This window comes from Pavona decussata, unplaced genomic scaffold, assembly GCF_977016875.1.
Source record: "Pavona decussata unplaced genomic scaffold, jaPavDecu1.1 SCAFFOLD_272, whole genome shotgun sequence".
Taxonomy (NCBI): domain Eukaryota; kingdom Metazoa; phylum Cnidaria; class Anthozoa; order Scleractinia; family Agariciidae; genus Pavona; species Pavona decussata.
Window position 1 is genome coordinate 1,561,489 of NW_028145674.1, and position 16,936 is coordinate 1,578,424.

At 39.1% G+C, this 16,936-nt stretch overlaps 3 protein-coding genes across 3 annotated transcripts; 1 reads left to right on the top strand and 2 right to left on the bottom strand.

Annotated features, from left to right (window-relative positions):
• Positions 1-1,150: 1,150 nt before the first annotated feature.
• On the bottom strand, positions 1,151-7,014 carry LOC146455660 (pyroglutamylated RF-amide peptide receptor-like). The gene is made up of 5 exons (XM_085094004.1): positions 6,876-7,014; positions 5,836-5,979; positions 4,652-4,922; positions 3,670-3,912; positions 1,151-1,932 (listed from the first exon to the last, which is right to left on the bottom strand). Exons 2-5 carry the CDS (start codon positions 5,946-5,948, stop codon positions 1,573-1,575), a joined length of 987 nt encoding a protein of 328 aa, XP_084950130.1. The 5' UTR covers positions 5,949-5,979; positions 6,876-7,014; the 3' UTR covers positions 1,151-1,572.
• Positions 7,015-9,680: 2,666 nt separating this feature from the next.
• On the bottom strand, positions 9,681-11,858 carry LOC146455661 (pyroglutamylated RF-amide peptide receptor-like). Its single transcript, XM_085094082.1, has 3 exons — positions 11,811-11,858; positions 11,119-11,376; positions 9,681-10,028 (listed from the first exon to the last, which is right to left on the bottom strand). The coding sequence occupies exons 1-3, from the start codon at positions 11,856-11,858 to the stop codon at positions 9,681-9,683; spliced, it is 654 nt and encodes a 217-aa protein (XP_084950208.1).
• A 1,313-nt stretch (positions 11,859-13,171) lies between these two features.
• Positions 13,172-16,062, top strand: LOC146455662 (uncharacterized). The gene has a single exon (XM_085094083.1). It carries the CDS (start codon positions 14,587-14,589, stop codon positions 16,060-16,062), a length of 1,476 nt encoding a protein of 491 aa, XP_084950209.1. The 5' UTR covers positions 13,172-14,586.
• The last annotated feature ends 874 nt before the right edge of the window (positions 16,063-16,936 follow it).

Consider the following 16,936-nt stretch of genomic DNA (forward strand, 5'->3'; position numbering starts at 1 on the left):
TTTAAATCCCTAAAGTTTCTGACTGGATTTCGAGATAATCGATAATGTTTAGAATGAGAGGCTATGCGCTTCCGTTGCTATGGTAATAGCTGTTGCTTGGAAACCGATGAGAAAATTAACTTTGATCATATGTTGAAATGATAATGTAGTATGAAGGAGATCGAAGTTTATCTTGTATGCGAGATCGTAATTTCAAAACTTCCACCCTAAGTCCAAAAAACTGCCTAGAGGCTCCTTAAGAAATTAGAGGTTATCGTTCCATCCCGAGATGCGTAGAACGTTCTCTCAGGAGCAAATAAAGAAGGGACCCTCCTCAAAGGGGAAGTATCACGAAAATTTGATGTCATTTCAAAACCCAAAAATGTTTGTCTGACAACAGAAACAAAAAAAAAGGAATTGTCTAGTTTTGTTATAAATTATCATTCCAGCGAATAAACTGAAAACTGTCGATTAGTGCCTCTGACCAGAGACAGAGTAGGTCGGAATGGATTGAAACTTGAAAAATGTTAGGCTAATGTTTTCCAAGTTCTAGCATTTTTGCCGCCAAAATGCGCTAGAACAGATCAGGAGTTGTTCCTACCAAGAATTGAGTTGATTTCTCTCCTCTAGTTGTTCTAGAATTATTTTGTAGCAAAGTGAATGTCTTATTTCACCATTTCTAACAAAAGAGGTCAAAAACCCCATGATACTTCCCCTTTTAGTCACGGCTGATATCATTAAATCACAATGCTTTTATTAAAGAAAGTTACACTCAGTAGCAATCTTTTCCTGAAAACTAGCATTACAATCTCATCAAAAATTTTAAACAAGAGAAAATCAACTAAATAAAGTAAGCTATGCCTTTTTATCAACACAGTAGAACCCCGGTAACTCGAAAACGAAAAACTGTTCGAGTTAGCGGGGTTTCGAGTTATCGGGTTTGATTAAAATATTCAATTTTCCAGGTTAATAATTAATAATTTATTGATTTTCAGCACTTCGGTGTACAATACAGTGCAAATTAAACTTATTTCCGAGAAACTAATACATTTTCGATCTTTTCGTTGCCCTAATTAAAATCAAATTGCTCCAGTCTTTGGTCTAGTGTTAGAATTCGATAACACGATAAGAAAAGCTAATGGGATATCTCAATGGGCATCCGTGGCGAGTTATAAGAACCAGAAACTTAAATACAACCCGGTCAGAATATACGTTGCTGAGCCATGGACTGCAGTCGGCATTTGTATGCTCGCGTTTGTTATATTTAAAACCAGTGGAGGACTGGACGTCCTACCGGCTTCCAGTTCAGGCTTCCTCGTTACCAAACCAACCTTGTGAATGCATCAGTATGTGCATTATAAAGCAAGTGTGACCAATCAAATAAATTTCTTCTCCTTGGCAAAGTAACTGGAAAATGCTTGTCTCGGTGGTTGATGGCTTTGCATTACAGCTACAATACCACGACGATGTGTCAAAAGGGAAACATATAACTTCCGATTGCCTTTCCTGGCTTACGAACGTCTTTGCTTAGGTTAGCGTATTTCCCAAGTAATTTCTTGGTATGTTCGGCTTATTGTTAAGAGGGCAATTTGTCTAAAACGAATAGGTTGCATTTGGTTTTGCTGTGTCGATCGACTGTGTGTTGCCGTTTGCCAACTTGATATCCCGTGCTTCCCTTGTAGAATTAACACTCGCTTTAGATAACCTTGAAACACAGCACATTCGATTGATCTTCTGTCTGAATCGTTGGTTAATTAGAGCATATGCAAACGGATTGACAGCGGCATTAAACATGATCATGGTGTGAGCAATGGGAATCGCAAAAGGACTGAGCTTGTAGGAGCCAACATCTTCTAAGGTGTGGAGAATTGTATCTGTGCCCCAACAAATCACAAATATGGCGCTGACGATCCCAACCATCAAGGTGACTCGCTTCCTTACCTTCAACACACCCTGAAACGGGGATATTACAATCATAAAACTGGCCTTACAAACGTATTTTACGTGGCTTTAAAAGGTTGTGAATTAGAGAAAATATTTGACCTGCTTCTCGCTTCTCGCTCTATGATGATGTTTATGACAAGGACCCAATTAAAAAAAAAAAAAAAGCAAGGAAAGGCGACAGCCATGCATCACCGTCAGCTCAAATTTTAGTAAGCAGATAACAAGAGTACATCACAGTACAGTATAGTACAACATCGTGAGCACAGCACAACACAAAACAATACAGTACACTATTACAAACAGCAAAACAGCTGAGCAAATAACAGGAAAGTACAGCATAGCACAGCACAGCGCAGCACAGTGCAGTACGGTACATATGTCTTATTCGATGGTTTTACGTATAATACGCGCGGATATTTTGCGAGTTGCGTACAGTACAGTACATTATCGCGATCCTGGGGGATCTTCCCATTGCGCTGAGACGACGTTATTTAACAATTATTCCATGAGCGCTCGTTGGATATGAAATGGTAAATAGCCAACGAGGCGAGAAGCACCGAGTTGGCTAATCTCATCTCCAACAAGCGCGAATGGAATAATTGTTTTATTAAATTCTCCGCGTTTGGATATTGCTGTTGAAGTTTACTGAATTTTATTTTAACGAAAAATTTCTTTCAAATTAAAACGACCGGATGTTGAGGCAACTTCCGACCAAAGCGCGCGAAACGTAATGATCACATGACACACGCAGCTCTTTGCAAACGGAGTTGAATGAAAAATCGAAAGCGAAGAAGATCGGACACAGTCGAACATCTCAAATTCAAGAAACGTTTAAATGTACGAGTTACAACCTTTCTGAAACAAGCATTCAAGTGCATTAAAGCTCTTCCTGAGAAATTTCTTCGATTGGTTTTTAACCTCTTACCGCCAGGATTTGCAAGCCATCCTGAAATTTTTGAAGGTAACCGGTTGTTTTTGTTGTTGTTGTGTGATCTAAATCGTAAAATCTTGCAATTTTAAAGATTTTAAAGGAAACTTCAGAGATACGTACCATTGAATAGTGTCATACCGAACTTTGTGGCTTTTATTTTAGTTGTTATATTGAAATGGCATTGTCTGGTATTTCTTTCTTTTCTTTTTTTTTCCTCCATTTTTCCGAAGAAACTTTCGCTTTCCGCCGGAAAAAAAAATAGCTTAGCGACACCAGGGGCAATCGTTTTCCACACATGGTCAAACTACGGTATATGAGATGATAACCGAGATTAAGTGAACCAATCAGAATGCTAGAAATGCATTAGCCGAGGCTGACAGTACCCAACAGCAGAGCGCAGCACAGCACTACACTCCACAGCAGGGCACGGCACAGCACAACACAACGTAAGAGAGCATAGTACAGTACAGCACGGCACAACACAGCATTACAAAGTACTATACCGCATAGCATAGCATGGCATTGCATAGCACAGCACAGCACAACATAGCCTATTAGAGTTTAGGACAAGACAGCATGTCATAGCATGGGATAGGACAATACAGTACAGCACAGTATAGGACAACACAGTACAACACAGCACAGCACAGCACAGCACATTCAATCATAATGGAGCAGGACAAGCATGGCAGAATAGTACCAGGCGAAGAAAGATATTAACTCAAATCCAAAGAGAACAAAACGTGACATGACATGATACAATATGTCACGATATAATATTAAATAATAAAACAATATAATTATATTACTCATACCTTTTGCTGGAGGGTAAGCTTATTGTCATCATTGTATTTGAACCACAAAGTGTAAACCACTCTGGAGTATAACCCAGCCATCAAAGAGGAGGCGAAGACAAAAACGACGAAAAATAACCAAGTGCGAGCCACAGGCCACGCAAGAAAACAAAACTGTTGATCTGTTTCCTTCTTAAATTCAGTATTAATGAAACGAGGGATTTGTACTGCTAATGCGAAAATCCAAGAACCAGGGACGATCACCTGCAATAATAAAATGTAAAAAAGCACCAGTTTAAGTCGTATACGCACGGTGATGTTCAAAACAAGTGAACTTTATAGATAGGGCCTAATAAATTTTAAAAACGTTTATGAAGGCATGAACAATAACGGGCAATAACAGGTTACGGAGACGTTTTGTTTTTCTTTCTGTAAGCAGATAGACTTGGTATCGTAGTATTTCTTGGAAGGATGAGATACTCTTTCCTTTATTCACGTGCCAAATTAAAAGGCCCCAACGGACTTCGCAAACATTTCCTAAATTTTAACAAGTAAGAGCACCGCCTTCCATTTCTCCTTTTTGTTAAAACCGTAACGAACTTTGAAGTGCCCTTTTCGTCATTAAATACGGTAGCAGCCCAATTCAATCTAGTCTCATGGTCAAGAAGAAATAGGGAGAGACAAATTTGATATTTAGTTGGCTTAGTGTATCTGAGCTTTAGTGTACCTGAAAATAATGATGTTATACCATTAATTTAAAAGAGTATGTTACCTTTACGATAAGTGAAATTACAAAACGATTTCGCTAACTGTTCAAAACGAAAACTACATTTTGTACAACTAGAGTCTTTCTGGATAGGTGAAACGAAAGAGAGATAACACGCTGTCCTAAGTTGATTTCTTTCCAAATTCGTATCGATAGGGAAGACTTCGGGGCAGGTTTTTACCTAATTAAAGTCTCAGAGCCCTAAATAACACGTATAACATTTAATCAGAGACATACCTTCAATTTACGAATAGTAAGTTTTCCTTTGTTACCATAGGGATAGATCACGGCATAGTAGCGTTCAGTCGCGACGGCAACCAAAGTGATGACCGATGAAATCGCTCCCACCCATGCGAAGGTTCCACCCGTCAGCAATGTGCATAAAATTCTTCCAGTTACACCTTCAGGGTGGGTTGACGTGTGACTCAAAATTAACTCGGGTGTAAGAAAAACCGAATAAGTGATGTCTGCTGCCGCCAGGTTCACAAGCAAAATGTTTATAGGAGTCCTGTAAAATTTTATAATCAATTTGTTATAAAAATATCCAAAGGTAAAAATTATTGAACTTGCAATGACAAGGTGGTGTTTAATTGATTGTCGCAAAATCAAAAGGAAGTAAGTGTTCTGACCAAACAATGCATGAAACTGATCTGAATTCAAGGCAAATACATGTAACTGGTGTCAACCGCGAGTAAATGCATGGGAAGAAGTCACAATTGGCTTTTACTTTTCTTCTCGTTGGCTTACCAAATGTTTACAAAGTAGCACAATCACAAAACGCAGTTAAGTAAAAATTGACGAAAATGCGAATTACTTTTGGCACCCAATTAAACCTCCCTCTTTTAGTCTGGAAATGGAGTTTACAAAGTAGGTCATCCTTGCATGAACCACGTTTAATAAAATAACCAGGGGCGATACCTGCAACTAGTGACAATGTGTGACGTTTCACTTTCGCCTCGATCGCATCTTCCTTCCTTTCCCACCATGCAATGTTGTTTAGAAACGTAAAGGCGTTGCATTAGATGTCGCGTTCCTTGCGCTCTCCAATATTGCACAAAGGGAGAGGGGGCGGGTGGTTAAACGAATTATGACACTTGTTGTACATATCAAGAAAGAACCTTAAAAAATAACTTTTGTTTACTGAATTCTTGAAAAATGTTTTGTTTTGTAAAAAGTACGAGACATCCAAAAACTTGAGCAGCATATAGCAAAAAAAACTCATTTACGCGTTTGGATAAGGCTAAACCCCATAACACACAGCGATTGGCACAAAGACACAATACTGGAGGTAAAAGCAACAACAGCAGCAAGTAGCAAAAATTGGTGACTAGGTTAATAAAGGTCTATTTTTATTTTTATGAAACTTCGGAAACTTCAAGTGGCAAGAACACTTAACCAGTGTCTTAGCTATGTCATTGTACCTCATATCTCGATTTTTCTTGATGACTGCACAAACCAGAGAGTTTCCAACGATACTTGTAACGATGAGAATGGAGGTTACTGTTGTTATGGCAACGTTGGATGATCCTGACATGGCCGAAGCGCTTTCCTGTTAGATATGTAACCTGGACGAAAACAACAATAAATGTATGAAGGGAAACGAAACTCACTTGTTAGCCTGGTGAATCTTATCTTAACGATTTACCCGTCACAATATCGGCTTATTAACCACGCATTAGTATTATGTTTTAGTTGGTGGAGCACGAACTATGAAGGTGCTTCACTTTTCCATCGAAAAATGTTGCTGTTGAGAAATGTCGTGGAGAATCGTACCAGCATTTTACGGAAAGGGGACGCCGCAACTAAATTTCTTTACTATTGAGGTGATTTTAACAAACTTGAAGTTCAAGTTCTTACTGTTTACAAGCTGAATGAAAGTAAGATTTAAGTTTGAATGTGTAAGTCGAAAATCAATTTCTAAAGCCTGAACCATTTACTGTTAGAGTTGATGCTGTTGAGTCTAATAAAAATTTTCATCCTTTCAGTGAAACCCTTTTAAGATCAAAAATGGAAGATTGACAAAAGCAAACAGAGCTTTGGCTTAAAAAAAAATGGTACAAAAATGCTTAAATTGAGCGATTCAAAGCGAAAACAAAGTTTCTTGACTGACACTTCATTTAAAAGCTCATTCTTTCAACAATTTATGCGAATTCAACGTTCTGTATTTGTTGAACAATCTTTTGTTCATTGAACAATTTCTGCGCAGTGGTTATTGGCGTATTACGTCACGGAAGATTTTGGCGCCAAAACAATCTCGTTCCGAGGCCACCAAAAACGAAAAACAAAGACGGCGGCTGAGAAGGCAAGAGTCCCGACAACAATCAGATGTTGTCAGCAGCAGCTGATTAAAGAGATGAACGCGAATGGTTATATTTGAGAATGACAATATAAATGTTGAATGAAATGAATATGTTAAGCGAATACAAATAGATATTATTTTGCACCATTTCGCCAGCCATACCTTCAACTCTGATGCACTCTCCAGTATCAAATTCCCAAGCACTTCCTTGGCTTCTGGAGCGTTTTTAATAAGTTTTAACTTAAAAGCTTAAAAGCTCCATTCGTCATTACCTCTTGCCCATAATTGTTGCCACTGGCTTGGTGATTAAAAAGATTATTAATGGTTTTCTCCTGAGGGATAGAATATTCTTGGATATTATATATGAGTTAAGATATAAACACAATGTATCTTTAATTAGAAGCCCTCAAGTCGGCCGTACATTTAGGTAATTGCAAATAAAATAATTGGACAGTGAAGATAAGGAAGTTTTCGCGTCAAGCGAGTTATTATTATGTTCTGAACCAAGGCGGAAAAAGTTCTCATCTTTATCTAATAAAATTTTAGATCGATTTTTTGCTTTGCATTTGTGTGTTACTCAGAAATGGTAGTACTGGTATATATTTTGCAGCGGTTAGTTTAGATACGAGGAACTAAAAGAAAAAAAAAAGATTAAATTACCTGAAAAATATGGTAACAGAGGTTTCGTCCGAAGCCAGATAAATAGTACTGAATAAAAATACAGGAAGTGTAAACTAGCCAACACCTGTTATTTAAAATTATAAAACAGGTCTGTTGTGCGCCAAAGTGATGACTTCATGTCAAAAATATTTAGTCAGCCATTAAACCTAAAAATAAAATTGTGTAAACATCGTTTTTTACATTGGCCTAGAGTTTTGTTTTTCGTGATATTTGGACAATGTGGTTGGGGTTTTCTCCCATTGTTCATTGACAGGGGACTTTGACGGGCCATTCATGTCATCTATTCAAGTTTATTATTTTTTTCTAGTACCGTCCACAGTAAGTGGCTTTCCAATAAATAATATAGGAGGACGTCAATGTCTTCTCAGCTCGCTTTTACAGTTTTTTGTCTGTCCTAAACTTCAAAAGCTTTTAATCTTATGGAAACTTTGCTAAACGTTTTGGCCCTGGAGCTTTCCTGTGCGTTTTTTTTTTAGCATGACAAGCGTGATAAACTTTTCAGAATAATCCGCGACAAAATGGCCTTATAGTCAAGCTTATAGTCCCGCATGACCCATAGTACTTTTCACAAAAAAACAGCCTAAAGTTCTTTTGAAAGAATCCCAGATGGTTGAAACGTATTCTAATGTTGGCTTAAACTGAAAACTTAAACTCAAGTTTTCGCTTTAGGAGTCTGATAATTTCGCATTGCGTGTCATAATCCTTGTGTTCCCTACGCCACTAACTATGATGCTACAGACTTCAGAATTTTTAAGATGTCCTTGTTTACAGCGGTTACCAATAACACGCGACCTATCGCCTTCACAAAAGTCGGATAAAGGTGCTTTTTGGTGGATGTCAATCATAGAAAACCCGTTGAAATTATTTTCAATTCTGACAAAACTTTATAAGCTTTCTTTCTTCAGACTTCAAATGAAATTCGTAGGTATTACGACCTGAGGAAATCATTTCTTAAGTTAACCTGAATGTGTCGTTTGTCAATGAGCAAGATTTAAAGTTTCATCTTCATCTTTTTTTTACCGTTCCCGTTTCTTAGCATATACCGTTTAGTAGTACATAACTTGAGTTTCCATTCCTATATGAGGCAGTTTTTAATCGAACACAAATCGATTGCTGTAATCCATCTGGAGAAAGGCTTTTAGTAGTGAGTGGATCGGTGAGTAAGCGAGTAAAGGTAACAGAGCAGTATATCTTTATTATAACTCTTCTCTTCAAAGGAAAGCATTGCTCTTGTTACAACAGAGGTTTTGAAATAATAATAATAATAAATTACATATGCTAAATTAAAAAAAAAGAATCACTACGCAAACTAGTACCTTAGAATCTTTTTCCTTTTTCTAAGCACCAAGTACACTTATTTGCCTATAATGTTACCGTTATTATGAATTTCCGCCTGTAACAGATAAAGTTTATTGTCAGGATCACCTATAAGTCATAAAGCAATCGTCAGTGCTAATAACACCAATGTGTTCCATTAAATTACATGACCTGTTTATCGAAAAATCCAGCATGAAATGCTTTTCATCCACTATACAATTTCTAACGTAAAATTCAAAACACATTAATTTGTTCGACAGGTGTTGCTGCTCGTCTAGTTTTCATTTTTTCATTATTTTGTCCCAAATATACAAGTACCTAATCACACGAATAAGTGGGTACAAGAGCAACTGAGTTCTATTTGGACGCGTCTATATTTAGCTACTGGGCAAGACTGTTTTTGCTACTCCTTGTCCTCTAAAAAATAAAACGACGACAACAACAATAAGAGAGAAAAATCATTGGATATGTAAATTAAGAATACAATACACCGCAGGTAGCTGAATCTATTAATCGTCTTTTGATAGCCATAGAGTTCGTTGTTATTATACTTGACGCATTTATCTAAGTTCTTCTTTTTCCTTCGTGCTCTGATAACTGGAGGCAGCATGGTAGAGTGGTTAGGGCGCCGGACTTGAACTGAATCCGGAGGTCCCGGGTTGAAGTCCCGCTCTGACCACCAGCTGGAGTTGTTTCTCGGTAGCCCCGAGTTCAACTCCTCGGCCGCGCTGGTAAATAGCCAGCTGGTCTGCCTCCGGCCAGTTGCGATTTTTTAACCTTGTTATTTTCAATTGAAATTTTTGCTTTGTGAAGTTTAATGCTCGGCCCCACTGGCACTTGTGCTATAAACACTGCCGAGGGTAAATAATAGTTTTATTATTATATCATTAACACATTTGGGGAGTTGCGCCCTCGCTACAATTTCTTCGGCCCCCTCTTTCTGGACTTTGTGGATACGCTCCTGATATATCACGCTTTGGAACTTGGTCCCGCTGTGTCGTTCTGCTGGGTGCTGCAGTCGTTCATCTCTTTAGGCTGTGGTTCCAGGGCAGCTGGTGGACTCGAACCGCTGCAGCATATCATGCCCTTCATCTTCTTTCTAAATCGATGGTTTATAAGACGTGCGTATGCAAACGGATTGACAGCCGTGTTGAACATGATCATGGTGTGAACAATTGGAAATGCAGCAGAACCGAGATCGTAGGAGCCATAATCCCATAACAAATGGGTTATTACGTCGCTCCCCCAGCAGATTCCATAAATGGCGCTGACTGTCAAAACCATCAAGGTGACTCGCTTCTGTAATTTTAACACACTCTGCGAATAAAAAGAAGTCACAAGCAGAGTATAGTAAGACTGAAATCTTTCGTTTTAGAAATAGTCTAAACGTCTTTAGGAGAAATAATACTAAACATTATCATGAGCACAGAGACGTATATTAAACTGAATAAAATGTGCTGAAATCTCGGTAGGCTTATAGAAAAAGAGGAAAACCTTTACTCGGAGAAAGACCTCTGCTTTCTTTTGCAACAATGTTTTCTTCAGTTGAATTTTAGTCCTTCATACGTAACTGTTGGCCATGCCACAGTTAGTTACTTAAAACGGTGGCAAAATGCTTGGAGCACGTCAAAAGGATGGCGTTATTCTTTGGAACCGAGATGAGCTTTATTCTAGTACCTTAACCGATAATAAAATATTGCGGATTAAGAATGCATGAAGAAAAAAATAATAACCATGGAAGCCCGTCGCTCCAGACGTACCATTGGGCAAAACGTCGATCAGATTATCTTAAGGAAAACTTGATCTCCAATCTGCAGAACTATTATTTTTTCTAAGGTAGGAATAACAATGTGATACACGACACATTACTGCTTTTTTTCAGAAAACCCCTTTTTAATTTGAGGCCTTAAAATATGCAGACCCCAGGAATAATAGAGCTTTAATAGTAATCTCAAAAAGGGATGTCGAGGTTCAAGACATTGGCAACACTTGCCATCGTGTTGATGCTTGGGTACATGTGTGTTCACTGACAGTGACGCGAAAAATAAAATGAAGGTTAGATTACTCACTAATCTCTAATCAGCTTATGTATCAGACACATAATTGCATCATTGCTTTCCCAAAATAACCTCGCATTGATTTTGTAGGAAGACATGGAATACAGCCGCAACCTTTGGCCCATATTTCTCTTTATTGGTTAGAATAGAGATAAATAACATCTAGCCGACAAAATAGCTTGGTTTGTGTGCCAAATGGGTGCCCTACTTAACGAGAGATTAATGACCTTGCGGTTCAGTCTTACAGAGGTGTCGTGCCTGTGTTTTCGTAGCAAACCACGCAATAAGATTCGAAGTGACATTCAAATACGGAGCACATTGAACCCCAATGAAATAAGGGAATCACATACCTGTTGTTGATAAGTGAGTTTGTAATCATCATCACGCTTGAACCACAAAGTGTAAACAATTCTGGCGTATAACCCAGCCATCAGCACAATGGAAAGGAGAACAAAAGCATTTGTTGCCCAAGTGTAAGCCATGTTCATCCATTGTTCAGGCCATTCGTAATGGCACTGGTAGTTAGCGAGTTTCGTGTCAAAATCAGTTTTGAGGAAGTGTGGGGTGCACATAATTAACGACAGGATCCAAGAACCAGGAATAATCATCTAGAAACACAAAAGGTTTCAAAGTGGTAAATAAAACTGTCACATGCAATAATTTTATGCTTCGAATAGGCTACCGCTCAAAACAAATGAAAACGTCGTGGTTATACAGTGGTTTTTCATAGCTTAATGCCAAATGTTTTCATAATACTGGTTTCCAAGAAGAAGAAGAAGAAGAAGAAGAAGAAGAAGAGGAAGAAGAAGAAGAAGAAGAAGAAGAAGAAGAAGAAGAAGAAGAAGAAGAAGAAGAAGAAGAAGAAGAAGAAGAAGAAGAAGAAGAAGAAGAAGAAGAAGACGAAGAAGAAGAAGAAGAAGAAGAAGAAGAAGAAGAAGAAGAAGAAGAAGAAGAAGAAGAAGAAGAAGAAGAAGAAGAAGAAGAAGAAGAAGAAGAAGAAGAAAAAGAAGAAGATCGTTTCCCAAACTTCCTGGTTCCTCACCAGATAATAGTTACAACGATGGTTTGTGTTTCTTTCTGTACGATCCATTCTCGACATGACAAAAATAAACTAATAAAACTGCAAGGTGTTTTTTGGCTAAAAAGAAAAGAATCTTCAAGCACATTTGAAAGCACACTGTCATGAACCATGGAACGCTTAAACATGGGCCCTCTTTGTTCCTTTCTACCGCTCTACAGTAATTTTCCTAAGAAATCAGTGCACTGCACAGACCTATCACGCTAAAAAATTATCAAGTCAGGCCTCGTATTCAGTGGAAGGGCGTCAAGCCCTCACCAAACCCGATGTTGTTTCGGCCCTTAATACATGAACTTTTATGATCATACTAGTCCTTATAGTTATAAAACGAATCTAAGATTCCCCCGCTAAATCCATGAAATACATGTCTTCCGACAAAAATGAGTAGAGGTTTGCTTACACTAAAAGTCAGCTACATGATGTTACATTATAGTTTCCGTCAAATCCTTGAGATCCAAATCTTCCGCCTATATATTAAAAGTTTGTCTTACCTGCAAGTATATTATTGTCATGCAATGGATTATGTGTAATATATTATAAGCAAGACAAACTTCTACTATTAAAGCGGAAGACGTGGTTCTCAAGGATTTAACGGAAATATGAATAACCAATGATTTACTTCTCATGTTTACTGTAAGTATATTATTGAATTTATTTTATATGTATATACTTACAGTAATATAAAGCAGTAACATGATTATCGATTCATGTCTCCGTTAATTCCCTGAAATCCTAATCTTCCGCCTGTATGTTATAAGTTTGTCTGACCTGCAAACTTGCAGTGTCATGCAGTGGATTATGTGTAATATATTAAAAGCAAGACAAACTTCTACTATTGAGGCGGAAGACGTGGTTCTCAAGGATTTAACGGGAATATGAATAACCAATGATTTGCTTCTCATGTTTACTGTAAGTATATTATTGAATTTATTTTATATGTATATACTTACAGTAATATAAAGCAGTAACATGATTATCGATTCATGTCTCCGTTAATTCCCTGAAATCCTAATCTTCCGCCTGTATGTTATAAGTTTGTCTGACCTGCAAACTTGCAGTGTCATGCAGTGGATTATGTGTAATATATTAAAAGCAAGACAAACTTCTACTATTGAGGCGGAAGACGTGGTTCTCAAGGATTTAACGGGAATATGAATAACCAATGATTTGCTTCTCATGTTTACTGTAAGTATATTATTGAATTTATTTTATATGTATATACTTACAGTAATATAAAGCAGTAACATGATTATAGATTCATGTCCCCGTTAATTCCCTGAAATCCTAATCTTCCGCCTATATATTAAAAGTTTGTCTTACCTGCAAACTTGCAGTGTCATGCAATGGATTAGGTGTAATATATTATAAGCAACACAAACTTCTACTATTGAGGCGGAAGACGTGGTTCTCAAGGATTTAACGGGAATATGAATAACCAATGATCAGATTTAACCCAACATGCAATTTTGTGATTACTGACATGGATTTTACAAGACAATGTATGCAATATCAAGTTTATTGGGTTGTCGAAGTTTCTTTTGCGCTGCTTTGTATCTAATTGTTTTCGATTTCTTCTGGTAACATAATCAAGGAAGACACGACACTTTGCGAGTAGTTTTCAAGTCTAATCATCAAGTCTACCTTTTCACAAGTTTGCACATACATTGTGAAGCATTTTAATAAAAAAAGAGAAGCATTTAAAAACACGCAAATACTAGAAGCTGTCAAAATTAACAATTGCTCTGGAACAAAGAATCAACACCAAAATCTGCCCACTTTAGAAAATGACTGCAACAAGTGGAGGCAAGTTGCAAGGCATAATATTGTAATTAGTTTTCTAATTGTTTTCGATTCCTTCTGGTAACATAACCAAGGAAGACACGACACTGGCGAGTAGTTTTTAATTCTAATCATCACGTCTACCTTTTCACAAGTTTGCACATACATTGTGAAGCATTTTTAATAAAAAAAAAATAGAAGCATCGAGAAGCATTAAAAAACACGCAAAAACTAGAAGCTGTCAAAATTAACAATTGCTCTGGGACTAAGAATCAACACCAAAATCTACCCACTTTAGAAAATTACTGCAACAAGTGGCAGCAAGTTGCAAGGCATAATATTGTTATTAGCTTATCATAGTGGAAGAAACAGTACGTCAGGACCTCTAAAGCAGAGAAGGTGTTTAAAATAGAGATGCGCTCCTTTTAAGGCAGAAATATGCATCACTTCGTGAAATTCATATATTCATAGCCACCTGGCAAGTACTAGTGGTCTATATAAGAAGCAAGCTTGGGCTTCATTTCTGTCCACTGTCAATAGGTTGAGGATGCGGCGAGCACAACAGCCAAGTAAACAGTTAAACAGCGAGGCCATTCGAGGAGCCGCCTTATGTTACATGAGTCCCGTTGTTGCCGGTCAGTGCAGCGTTATCAGTGCAAAATGCGTATTTAATGTGAAGGAAAAAGACCTTCTCACATCTTGGAATAGCATCTGCCACAAGCGGGATTTGTGCGATAGAGAAATCTCAGGTTCGACTCAGCTCCTGGTTGCTTTTCTCTTCAAACTAAGCTTCATGACCTTGAAAAACAGTTTTCATTGAATTTTCTCAGGTATACCAAACGCGGCATTTTTCTTCAGTGCCATAGCTACACAAGAGAAAAAGAAGGGAAGTATAGAAGAAAGTGATGACAGCGATGACGATGGAGAAAATAGTCCTGTACCAAGCACACAATCTGAGCAAATGATTAATGGCAACCCAACACTTGTCAACAAATCGCTTTGGCCTGCAATTAACTATTGGTTAGCACTAACCACGCCTAATGGTGCTCCGGCAAATCCTCTCATCGTCCATAGGGCACTGCTGAAATGTGGAGTTGCAGTCACAGCTAATCAGGTATCACATGTACTAACGATAAATGCAATGACACGCACTGGACGAGCACAATTTAAGCACGATACTCATAATTTCCTTTTTTTTCAGGTACAGTTTCAAGACGGAAAAGTGTGCATGGCTATCAAGGAACTCTACAAAACGTTAAAAGACCACAAGAACCCCTTCATGCAGGACCTTGTAACAACGTCCTACCAGTACAGCTTTCATGAAGAGTACCAAAGTCTTAGAGGCATGTCTCCTCTGTCTTCTCAAGAGCTAGAGGACTGTGGAAGAGAAAACGTCGTGCGCGTTACACTCCTCAACCCTACCTTCCAGCAATCTCTGACAAAGGCACTAGAGAAGATGATTGAAGCCAAACTACAGATCGATAAGTTTGGTTTCAACAGCTCCAATACAACGAAGATGACGGGTGAGAAAAGACTTTCTGACAAGCTGACCATCTTAGTAAACGACATAACAATCGCAATGCAGCAACTTGAATATGCCAGTTACCGAGGCAAGATCTACAAGCGCGACCCAAAAGCAAAGTACACTTACTCATTTAAGTGCGAGGCCAGACAATTCATCAACACTATCGCGACGAACGATCACTTCAAGTCGAGGCTCATACGAGAGATGAAAAAGGTGATTGAGCTTCTATCAGATCCTCATTGTGAGCTGTTCCAACCTTTGATGATCGACTACGATCTCATTGAAGTTAATGGCGGTATTTGCTGGTCCATAAAGAAGCGTGCGTTTGTACAGAGTCCAATTAACGCCAACGACATTGGAAAAATATCGCCCAGGGCGTTTTGCGCGTACGATTCCACAAATGATCCTGATCCTAAGTACTGCAAAGAGATCCTGGAAAACAGTTTGTCCCCAGACGAGGTGGCCCACTTTTGTGACGATTTTCTGAAGCTTCTGAACTATAACAAGAAGCAACACAAAGACAAGGTACCGTGCCTTGTGGGCGAAGCAAACAGTGGCAAGACAAGTTTGTTCTTTCCGATACACCATGGCAATATAGCAACAGTGACCAAACAAAGAGCCTTTAATAAAGCGATGATCACACCATTTACTGAAGTGATCTTCATTGATGAAGCCAGTGAGAGCGCCCTGGACATTGCCGATTGGAAGGTCTTGACGCAAGGAGGATACTCTGCACATGATGTAAAGTACCAGACCGCAAAGGCTTTTCTCAACAAGTGCCCCATGATAATCACCGCCCAGCGTAAGCTGCAGTTTGGTCCAACACACCAACCAGCAATGGAGAAACGACTGCGCACTTATGTATTCAAGACCCTTCCAAATCCTAAGAAGAGCGCCGCAGCATGGCTATAGAAACACGCTATGGATTGCGTGGTTTGGGCCACGGAAAAGGCAAAAGACTGTCAAGGCGACAGCGAGAGCGATGAAAGTGACGAAGACGACACAGACAGTGACGATGAAGAAGGAATCCTGCAAGACAAGGAAAAAGAGGAACTCAGATGTCTCACGCTGGCCAGTTCCCTCGTCGAGGAGACCACTTCTAGCGCAGTCACGAATGTTCCACAAGACCGTGAAAGTGCTTCCATGTCCGACGACGTCTTGGATGCATTGAGGGATTCCGTGGGCCGATCACATCCGGGCAGTTTACAACGCAGACAGCTTGAACACATACTCAAAGAAGAACAGAGGAAGCGAGCAATGCGAGAAGACAGAAGACGACAGCAGTACGAAATGAAAAAACAAGCCTTGCTAGACAAGGGAATAAGTGTGGAGAGCGTGGAGATGTTGCCACTTGATCCAGATGAAGAGATGCCAAGCCCACTTCAGAGGGAAGTAGACAACTACTGTAGAGATGAGAGAGCGAAGGAGGAAGAACAGCGCCGCGAGAAGGCAGCTCGAGTGTTTGAAGGTTCCTGGCTCCTTAGGACCGAGCGAGAGTTGCACGATTGCGTTAGGCTTCTTCATGGCAACCTCGATGGGAACAGGAGAGCGTCTATTAATGCCCACCTCGAAGTGCTGCAGGACAAGCTCAAAAACTACCACAGTAACCTCGGCACCCTCCGGTCTAAGGAAGCGTTGGCTGAACGGAAGCGAGTTTGCAGAATGCTTGGCCTTCTTACAGAAGAAGACGAAAACCTGGTGAAAAGCTTAATGGAGCCCCTCCCGCTCGCGGCAGTGGAAAATAACTACAGCGAGGAAGAAAGAGAGGACGAAGAACAAGATTTGT

Coding starts and splice junctions, on each gene's coding strand:
- LOC146455661 (XM_085094082.1), bottom strand. CDS start 11,858: ATGGATCGTACAGAAAGAAACACAAACCATCGTTGTAACTATTATCTG. Junction 11,377..11,810: donor ATCGTTGTAACTATTATCTG/GTGAGGAACCAG, acceptor TTGTGTTTCTAG/ATGATTATTCCTGGTTCTTG. Junction 10,029..11,118: donor AACTCACTTATCAACAACAG/GTATGTGATTCC, acceptor TTTTATTCGCAG/AGTGTGTTAAAATTACAGAA.
- LOC146455662 (XM_085094083.1), top strand. CDS start 14,587: ATGATTAATGGCAACCCAACACTTGTCAACAAATCGCTTTGGCCTGCA.
- LOC146455660 (XM_085094004.1), bottom strand. CDS start 5,948: ATGTCAGGATCATCCAACGTTGCCATAACAACAGTAACCTCCATTCTC. Junction 4,923..5,835: donor AAGAAAAATCGAGATATGAG/GTACAATGACAT, acceptor AAAATTTTACAG/GACTCCTATAAACATTTTGC. Junction 3,913..4,651: donor TTACTATTCGTAAATTGAAG/GTATGTCTCTGA, acceptor TTATTATTGCAG/GTGATCGTCCCTGGTTCTTG.